Raw genomic sequence first — 10,674 nt, 5'->3', positions numbered from 1 at the left:
TTTGTTTGTTTTGGTAATCAAATAAGTAAGAGAAAATAGAACTGAAAGGTTGGTAAAATACTTTAAAATAGTCTTCTTCTTAAAAAGGGATTTTAAATAGTCTCTATAGGATGGTTTAATGAATAAAAGAAGGCTACTAGGATTTAGAAAAGTGATAGGGATTTTACAGTGGATGAAGGTGACTTCGTGGGTGAAAACACTGAATTTATTTTCCAATTTTACAGTGGATAAATATAATTAGGAATTGGAGGTTAGTTGCTACCTCTTCCTCGGTAAAATTGAAGATCCTGAAGGATTGGGTGCCCCCTGAACCAGCTTTTATCAAATTAAACTTTAACAGCAGTTTTGGTAACCCAGGAAGATCTGGAGTTGGAGGGGTTATAAGAAATGAAAGAGGAATTGTGTTGGGGCTGTTTTCAGATCCCATTAGAATTGGAAATTCCACTACAGCTGAAATGAAGGCAATGGTATATGGGATATAAAAAGCTAAGGAGCTCGGGGTGGAAAAGCTGGTTGTGCAAGGTGATTCCAAAGTGATCATCGGTTGGCTAAAACAAAATGACAGCACACCCTGGCAATTCAGAAATGACATGTTAAGGGCCCAGGAATAGGATCTCATCACGGGTCGGTCCACGGGAAAACCCTCTTGTTTCCCCTTGTCCCTCCCTTTTCTTGAGGTACTTATCTTGGCGCCTTGATGGTGATTTGTTCAAGAGATCACCAACTCTCCTTACTCTCTTCTTGACTGAATATTCGATGCCTTTATTGAATAATAGCAACTCCTTAAATAGGAGATTACAAGAGATAAGAGTCCTGCTCTTAGGGAGACTCCTTGCTGATTAGGGAGACTCTATCTTGATAAGATAAGACTGATAAGATAAGATAAGCTAAGCCTCTCTTAATTCTAATCTAATAGGATAAGGCAATATATTCTATCTTGATAAGATAAGACTGATAAGATAAGATAAATCTCTCTTAATTCTAATCTAATAAGATAAGATAATAATTTGCTGAATTGATAAGAATACTGTTGCTGCCGAATTGGATAGGGTGAGAACACCGGATCACTGTTGCTGCCGGCGGTGGTATTTCCTCCCGATAAATGCGTCTATATCATGACATCAAGAAGATTAAAAGCCTATCCAAGAACATGCAGCTATCAATTCAGTGGACCCCTAGCAGAAAATGGATTTGCAAACCAGCTAGCCAAACAAGGGGTAAACGGTGATCACTGTTTCTGGGCTCAACTGTAAGAATGAAAAATCAATCTAATAGTGGATACATTACATTGTAGTGGGGTAGCCAAGGCTACTCGTAACCTGTAATCTCTGTAATTTCTTTTTTCATTAATGAAACTTCTTTTTATTGATAAAAAAAAAAAAGTGATAGGTGTTTGAAGCTAAAAAAGATGCCAGCTTTATGGTTATAAGGAATTGGCAGAAGCTCAGTAAGAAACCAAGGGAAATGAAGGGTGAAAATAGTAATAGAAAGAGGGAATAAGATAACTATCAGATAAGAAATTTGAGAACTTGCAAAAAAAAATAAATAAATAATTTAACAAACAATATGCAACAAATTAATAAAGATAGAACTTAATATGGTCAACACCATTAGGTTTCTCTAGGAATGAGCACCTTCAAAAACTTAGAGTGAACAGCAAACCATAAATTGGAAGAAATTTATAATCTAATTGCACTCTCAAAGGAGTATTTACAAAGTTCATTTATGGATGAACACTACATCTCTGAGATCTACATTTCTTAATAAGTATACACTAAATATAAAAATACTTGCTGATGAAGCAAACAAAGGCCTATTTAAAGCTTAAAAAACTTCCCAGTATTTGACAAAACTTGAAAATGCAATCAAATCTTTAATTGATTTAATTGGGAGAATCTCTTGGTCAGCACATAGAATCGACTTGAGTTGGACAAATTTAAATTATCGGACTTGCTTGAATAGGCCTTAGTTCATAAGCTTTACACCCAAATTCAACTTATTAGGCTTGGGCTTGCTGGTGCAATTTTAGTCCCATGGAACCGGGCTGGGTTTACATGGATTTATGAAACCCAATTACTGGTCATTTATCAAAAAATCCAATTACTGGTCTATCTTTACAGTCACATGACCATATAGGCTGAGACAAATATGGGTTTGCTTCCCTTTTCTTAGACTTAAGTCCTCATTCAATAGTTCTAGTCATTACTTTATTATAATAAAAAATAAGTTGAGAACAATTCTTGTTGAATTTCTAGATCAGAATAGAGGGAAGAAGAGCAGTCAACTTTAATTTGATCAATTAAGACTAAGCGGAAATTTGGATGCAATTGTTGATCCTTTGACATGGTTCTCATTGGCAACCCATTGCAAGCTAGCCTGTAGTTTTGTAGTAAAGAACAAAGTAGTCAGCTACTACCCATGCATGGCTTCATGCAGGAGAAAATATAGGTGGAAGGTTCATATTTGATAAATAAGGTATTCTTCATGCTGCCAAAGTCTTCAGTTCATTACGGACTTTAAAGCAAATATGCTTGACTGAAGCTATTTCCTTTTCCTTTTTTTCATCTTCCTCCGGCATTACATATTACACAAATACTGGTTTGACATAGTCAACCAGCACACGCTCATCATATATAATAAAAACCAAGCAATCAATTGGATTTCTCTAAATCTGGTTATAGCTACTTCAGTGAACCTGTAGAAAAGGCACATATGCACATAGGATCTAGTTAAGCAATAGATCCTGACAGTCACCCTAGAGAATTTGTAAGGTGCAATAGTAGCATTTGCTTTAGTTGAAGCTGGGTAATATACTAATATCAATGAAGAAAGCACCTTATTAATTCTTTTTTCTTCAAATATCTGTTAAGATCTCAAAAACAACTACCTGATCTGAGGAAAGGTTTTCATAGACGAGTGTTTACTTTGCTCAGGAGAGTCAAATTTTGGAACATTTTCTTCTATACCGTCTCTTCACTAGCATATTATGGAATAGATCATCGAGGCATTTTGGGCTGTATGGATGGATGGTGACAAGCAGGATGTGTAAGATCACATTGACTTTGAGAACCCCTAGAAGTGTTAACTAAGGGAGGATTATTTTGTGATTGTTTCTCTTGCTTTATGTTAAACCATCTGGAAGGAATGGATCCTTGGAATCTTCAAAAACATACAAGGAATTCCAGGATGTGAGGTCTATTTTAGAGCTGGAGTGAATTCTTACGGTGTTATCTAAGTCTATTTTGTGACATTGGTTGTGTAAAGAAGTCATATGATGTATAACTTTGTGCTCTCCCTTTTTGACATAAGCGCAATTTTGAACTTGAGAGGTTCGTTTATCATAACCCACTGTATATTTTACCTCTCAAATCTGATAAATAAAAATTCACAGATTATGACATTAGTTTTGTAATATATGTTTGACTTAATAATGGAAAGAGCAATATATTGTTAGGGAAGTTGCTTGACAAATTCCTCTAATGTGTTCCAAAACTTGTAATTTCCTGCAGCCTTTGTATACGAACTTCAAATCCAAACTAGCAGAAAAAAGAGACAAGGTGCTACTTGGTAAGTTTACAACCATTTCACTTGTAGCTTCTTCACAAGCTAAATTGTAGATTTGGCAACTTTATCTTCAAATGATTTGAGATCTTGATGTAGGTACTAATTCTATTCATGGTTTACCACCATTGTTCACAAAGATAGGCAAACATAACCACTCCACCATGATATACATATATTTCCAATCATGTTCCCTATCAGTATGTTTCCCCCTCTATCTATTACTTCCTTTATCTCAGAGGTCTTTCCCAACTTCTATCCCTGCTGTCTATTTCACTAGGCATTTTAGTGAGGTTTTAATTTTCCTACTTGGAAGGAAATGATGTTTATATAAATGGAAGCTGTTTAACAACACCACCACCACCACTACCGCATAACAAGTTGTGATCTTTTAATAGAAGAAAGGCTATTGTAGGATTTAGGTGGGACAACTGCTAAGCATACGCAGTAGTTAGAGCAATTGAGTAGTATAAAGCAGGGAGAGTGAAACAATTGTACAAAGTTATGAGATTGACCATACAAAATTTTTGTTCTGTTATTAGATTAAGTTTGAATAGTTCTGATGGTTTCTTTTATTGTTTACAGTTGAGAATTCTATTAATTATGAGAAAAGAATAGTGCATTCAGAGTAGTATACAAATAATGTTGGGGACTAGTAGAAGTATCCAACCCCTTTTCTTTTACGTCATTGTTGTACATTTTCCTAAAACAATTGTGTCATATTTACCCCTTGTTTTACCATTGAATCTGCTGAACTATTAGCTGTTGTGTGTCCAAGTGAATCTGATGGTAGTTGCAAGATCCGCCTCATCACTTGTCTTTATTGTCAAGAACCTTGTTGGTTGTTTCTCAGCCAACCCACTACAACCTTTGAATACCTCCCTACCCCCACAATCATATTTCTAAATTTCAGTAATTTGCCCAGCCTCAAGCCTTGTAACACAGCAAGCAATTCTGCTCTAGTTGAGTTACCAATTCCTATTGGTCCTGAGAAGATTGCAAGTACTGCTCCATTCTCTCAGTTTCTACCAATGACAAGTGATTCTCAGTTTCTTAGGCACAACATCAACTTGATGTAAAGAATCCATTCATCTGGTCACCTGTAGTGGATGCCTACTTGACCCATAATTAGCATTTTATGTCCAAGATGGAGATGGAAACTAAATTCTTCCATGATTTGGTAGGTTTAGAAATCAGTAGACCTATGGCTGGGATTGGCTACATAAGATGTAATTTCCAATTGTAAATATAATGCCCTTCAAAGTATTCCCTAAGAATTTAAATTATTCAACCAAAAGAACACATGAAATTAGGATGGATTTATGTTCCTTTGGAATAAAATCATGGTTTCCTTGTGGAGGAAAAGGTTTACTCCTTGGTCATCGTTCATGCAAGCAATTGTTTGTAATTTGTTCTACCTCACCGTTGAGATCCATTTCATTGCTAACATTATAGTAAACTGATCCATATACTCTAGCACCAAACCTCAGTATTTTTCCAGAATACATGCATATGGTGGTTATAAGGTCATTGTTATGGACCATCAATGTGAATGGGATGTCAAGAGGTAGGGTATGTATCAGAGTGAGTGTGGTTTTCTCATAATCAACTAATCAAGGATGTCAGTTTCAGAAAAGTTTCATTTTGTTTATGAAATATAAGTTTAAACATGTGAAATTTCCTAGTGGAAGCCATATATTGGCGTATAAACCTAAAAATAAAATAAAACAAAGAACATACATATAAACCTAAAAGTATGCATGTAGGTAATGGGTGGCTATGCTAGTTGGGTTGTTTAGTAAGCTTTCCTAGATGATTTAAGAATGTTACACATTCCTAAATTCCTCACCTACCCTCTTTTCATGGAAAAATTGACTCGAAGTACCTTGCCAAGTATGCAAAATTAACCATTCTTCAGAGGTAAATTTTTATATTAAAAATTGAGTACTTTGAGTGGCTAATACTAATTGTAAATAACTAAATACCACCAATACAAGTTGTGACATAAGGATGTGATATGGAGTGTGATTGAACATATGTGCTATTCAGTGTATCTGCCACAAGATCCCTGCACATGGCAGAAATAGGTAGTTTTATGTGGAAATCTCCCTACTTGACCCTAATAGTATCCAACTGGACCTATACTATTTTCTCATTTCTTCTATGATCAGATTCAATTGGATCATGTAATTGGGTGAATTGATCCATTAATAACCTGGTTGTGACAATCAAGCTATCATAAATCTCTTAAAAGAATTCCAAGAACATGCAGAGCAAAATTAAAGTGGGTATTGCTTCTTTATTATGAGATAACCACAATGTAAATTTGCATACTATATGAAACCAATATACTAATCAGCTATTTGTCTGCTAAAGCATCTGGACTGCTTAACATCATGTGATATATGGCAAGCTGCCATATTTAGTATCTATAGAACCTAAGAGTAAGCGTTTGAGATTTATACCCTATAATGATGGGCTACTTTTATAATTATATCTTGATTGAATAAAGAAAAAGAAACAAACAAAGTATGAGGGTATAAAGTAGATGGACTGGGTAGATACTTTTCTAGGACATCTGTATCCTTTGTCTTTTTCTTTACAAATACTGCACACATTATTTCACATTTTCTTTTCTTGGATAACGAAATCATTTAACCCTCGTTTATTAGTTAAATTGGGATTAACAAGTTGGTTTGTTTAAATGAATTGAGTGGTCAGAATCAAGTGACCAAATAAATTATTACATTCCACGTGGATGCTTTAGAAAATACTGGCAGACAACAATTTGTCCAAAGATAGGAAAAGTCCACGTATTTGTGGTCAGGATCACATTATTGGGCTTGTTTTTGGGTCTGCAGGGCCTTCTTTGGTGGGTCCTTTGATTGAAGGTGCATTACACATCTGTGCCACTTGCTGAATGATGCATGTTTCTTTCCGTTTCTTTATGGTTTCGTCTGGTTCAGGCGTTATATCTTCCTTTCAACATTGGACTTACTTTCACCTATTAATTTCTTTGGATTGAATGTCAGTGTATACATTGAGCACACAAAGCAATTTTCTGTGGCATAGTTTGTCTTATTTTTCTCTCTGCCTCGTATTTTTCTTCTCCTAATTTGCAATATAGCCTTGGTTTTCTCTCAGGTCACCGGAAGTTTTTTGTAGATCCAGAGTTTGATTTCCAGCAACAAAACTGAACTATGAAACAGAGGGCTCAAATTCATAATCTCCTTTAGATTATGAATATAATTATTACCATTTATCGAACAATGGGCATAGCCCTGGGCTATGAACAAAACTTCAACTGTGTAAGTTCCCTAGACAGCATGATTTACTACCAGACAAATAGTCTTGGGCTGTTTGTTAATGCCAAGAATGGTGGACCACTGGACTTTTCTCTTCCGCTTGGTGAACCCATACACCAGAAGTTTGTTTATTGGCCATTGACAGGCTGCATATGACAAAGCTGCTCATTTCCATTTTCTTCTTTTGTTTTCCTTTTCCCCAAAACTAGAAATAGTGTAAGAAACTAGTGTAATTAGCAAAATTACTTTTGTCTTAGTGTAATGGAAACTATTAGAAAAATAAGATGTTAGCTTTCAAAAATTGGCAAAACACCTTGTTTGGGGGGAAAACATTTGCACTGTTTTCATTGCTGCTTAATAAGCTAAGCGCCTGAGCTGGTCAGGCAAGTTATTGGATTGCATGCATTTCGTTAGTCTCTCCCCCTCTTTGGCAATCACAATTACAAATTTCACTTGTGGATCATATGCATTGCTTTTCCTTTTTTTTTCTTTTTCCTGTTTCTGCCTCTGTAAAATTACTATTCTCTGCCACATGTCAGAATTTAATCCATGGAATATTTTATGCCGTTAAAAAATAAATTTATAAAACAGTCCATGCATTGCTCATAACCAATACCCTTAGATGATATAGTCAAAGTCTCTTTTGCTTTTGTTTTCTTAGAAAACGAAATGAAAAAGACTACAAAGAAAAGAATAGCCAAAGGGAAGAGAGAGAAAGAGATGTCAGAAATGAAATTTTCATGTTAGTAAATTTGCTCTTATTACATTTCATGTTTACTGAAATGAGACTTGTTTCTGAAAGACTACTTTATGTAAATTCCCAACAATATTCACAGAAAGAAAGAGTTCAAGCCAAACTCTTCTTGAGACTCCTCCCAGAGCACCTACATCGAAGTATGACATAGGCAATAAATCTGTAAACCAGGATGAAGCAAATCACGAGCACAACGTTCCTCCACTTACTCGCATTTCCAAACCCTTCTTCTCTAAGAACATCCTCACCACTTATGACACAAGTACCAAACATGTAATCCAAGCATTTCCCTGAACCAGAGAACTCATTTAGCAAGAACCCTTCAAAAGGATACTTGAAAACCGAAATGTAATGCATGAAGATCCAATAATTTGGAATCTCATTCTTTGATATGAAGTAGCCGGAGAACAGGAAGAATGACCCCAAAACGCCAGATACCACCGAGTTACCAATGATGAAATTTGGCACAAGGGCGCTGAAACAAACCACAACCGAATTTGCTGTGTAGAGTATCAACCAGATCAATAGCAGGAAATACATGAATGCCGTGAAGTTCCGATTAAGACCCACCAACCAATACAGTGGAATGGAAAATAACAGAGCCAGGATGAGAAGAAATGGCAGGAAAACAAGCCCATTGGCGATTGCATAAGATGAGATCCTATAGCTTCCACATGCTGTCTCCCTCATCAAGATCTCCCTCTCTTGCAGGAAAATGGGTAGAGCTTCTGTGGTGGAAGATAACAAGAATGTCAATGTAAATGCAAACAGACCTACTCTTTCTTCGGCACCCACAAGATCATCTTTCAGATCATAAAAGATTGAACCCAAGACCAGCCCGGCGATCAGCATTTGAATTGTTCTACAGGCAAAGAGCTCCTTGGTTCGAAAGATGTTCTTTGAGAACCTATGTGTCAGCACAATCGTTTCTCGTAATCTAGAGTTAGCAAAACCGCAAGGAACATCGATCCCAACATTAACTACTTCTTCATCAACTACCTTAGATTGTTGAAACAGCTGCTGCAGAGTGAACCTACCACTTCTGAACTCACCTTCATCCCCTCTCCTGGGTGGTTGCGGCAATTGTGGTTGTTCTCGTTGCTGTTGTTGAAGGGTTTCAATGGCATCAATGGCGTATTCGACGACATTAACCTGAAGGGGGAGTTGCAAACCCATGGACCGTAAATGCATGCTCAGCTGATCTACAGTCCCGTGGTACAAGACACAGCCATTGGCCAACAAAAGAACTGAGTTGAAGAGCTTCACGATTCGGAACCCAGGCTGATGAACACTGAGAATTATCGTCCTACCCCTCGTCTCAGCCATGGTCTTCAGCATGTCGATGATTTGGAGAGCTGACGTGCTGTCCAACCCCGACGTGGGTTCGTCGAGGATCAACACTTTGGGGTCGTGTATTACGTCGACGCCAATCGACACACGTCGCTTCTCACCACCTGAGATTCCACGAACCCGATCGTCGCCTATTCGGGCCCCCGAGACATGGCTCAGGCCTAGCTCCTCCATCAATGACTTCACCCTGGAGCTCAGCTGCGAACGTGGCAGCCTCAACCGGAGCTTGGCACTGAACATGAGCGTCTCTTCCACGGTGAGGAGAGGAAAGAGCGTATCTTTTTGTGTGACATACCCTGATATCTTCTTGAACTGAGCCTTATCGACGGGCTTCTGATTGACAAAGATGGACGACGTCTGAGGCGTGAGCTTGCCGGCAAGGATCTCCAGCAGCGTCGACTTGCCAGCACCGCTCGGGCCAACAATGGCCAGAATTTCCCACGGCTTTGCTCGACAATTTACGTCCTTTAGTACGTGCCGGCACCTGGGTTTTGTTTCCTTGGCCTTCTCTAGCCCATCCAGTTCTTGATCTCCTTCCGCCGCTTGCTGCTGTTCATCTCTGTCGAAGATCTTAAATGGGTGTCTCCTGTTATTTGTGTAAACCTTGTAGTTGATACCAACTGCTTCTATCTCACAACCTTGCTTCTTCATTGAAGCTTTTTCCTTTCCCCCACCCCCCCCACCCCCTCTCTCACTCACTCTCTACCCACTCTTTCTTTTGCTTCTGATCTCTGCTCGTACTTCAATCTAGTCGACTGTTCCTCTCCTGTGAAAACATTCCCAAGCTTTTGAGAGCTCCAATTCAAATTTCAGAAAGCTTAAGACAGATAAAATGACCGTAATATCCTCTTTTGTTTCATGGTTCACGTGCTCTCGTTCTAAGCCATTTTTTGTTTTTGTGAGGGAAACCATTTTTTGTAGTTCACGTGCCCTGTTGGTGGTTTGTCAAGGTTTCTATCGTAATTCCCATGAGAATTTCCTGGTCTTTTGGTAAATTTGATAATCGATGATCTAGATTGACACGTGTGTCTTGCATCGGCCATCCAATTTAGAGGATCATGGGTTTCTGCCAAGAAATAGGATTCAAGGGTGGGTACTAGTGTGGTAATTTAATATGATAGCTCGGGAGGTAATTAAGCTCAAACTCAAATAGGGAATTGGGGTTAGTTTTGTCATTACAGAAGTACGGCCATGTCGCTTTGGAAACAAGCAAAAGGCTACATGGAGAAGTGGGCAGCTGGTCTCCTCTAGTCTAAGATTGTAGATTCTGGCTGAAATCACATGAAACCTTATTAGTGGCTAACATCCCAAGGAGGCATGGATGCAAGGAGATGGAGATCTCTCATGGCAAAATGCCCCTTCCATTTCCCTTTTAATTGCCATATTGCCACTACAACGCTCATCTATTGATCCGGGTTGGGTTGAATTGTCCACATCAAACTGGTTCTTTTGATTTATACATGTTTAGACCTCTTTACGGACCAGTCCGGACCGGATTTTAACAGAAAATGTCCAAGCTTGTGCCTGATTCTGGTCCGCTATCGGGCCTAGGTCTTGACCTAAAAAAATCCTATCTATAATATAATAAGTTAATATATGTTATATATTTATTATGTCATATTATTTGATTGGGCTTATTTAAGAAAGCTTGAATCTGCCTGAGAAGTTGAATTATGGGTCTAAAATTTTGTCCAATAAAGAATG

The 10,674-nt window shown here is 37.9% G+C and overlaps 1 protein-coding gene across 1 annotated transcript; it reads right to left on the bottom strand.

Moving 5' to 3' along the window:
• Positions 1-7,587: 7,587 nt before the first annotated feature.
• Positions 7,588-9,837, bottom strand: LOC104606709 (ABC transporter G family member 5-like). Its single transcript, XM_010272049.2, has one exon. The coding sequence runs from the start codon at positions 9,619-9,621 to the stop codon at positions 7,714-7,716; it is 1,908 nt and encodes a 635-aa protein (XP_010270351.1). The 5' UTR covers positions 9,622-9,837; the 3' UTR covers positions 7,588-7,713.
• Positions 9,838-10,674: the final 837 nt, after the last annotated feature.

The sequence above is a fragment of the Nelumbo nucifera genome, chromosome 5 (genome assembly GCF_055504915.1).
Source record: "Nelumbo nucifera cultivar China Antique chromosome 5, China Antique-T2T, whole genome shotgun sequence".
Lineage (NCBI taxonomy): Eukaryota > Viridiplantae > Streptophyta > Magnoliopsida > Proteales > Nelumbonaceae > Nelumbo > Nelumbo nucifera.
This window is presented reverse-complemented; position numbering and strand designations above follow the sequence as displayed.

Bases quoted from the DNA above. Each gene is read 5' to 3' on its own strand.
- LOC104606709 (XM_010272049.2), bottom strand. From the start codon at position 9,621: ATGAAGAAGCAAGGTTGTGAGATAGAAGCAGTTGGTATCAACTACAAG.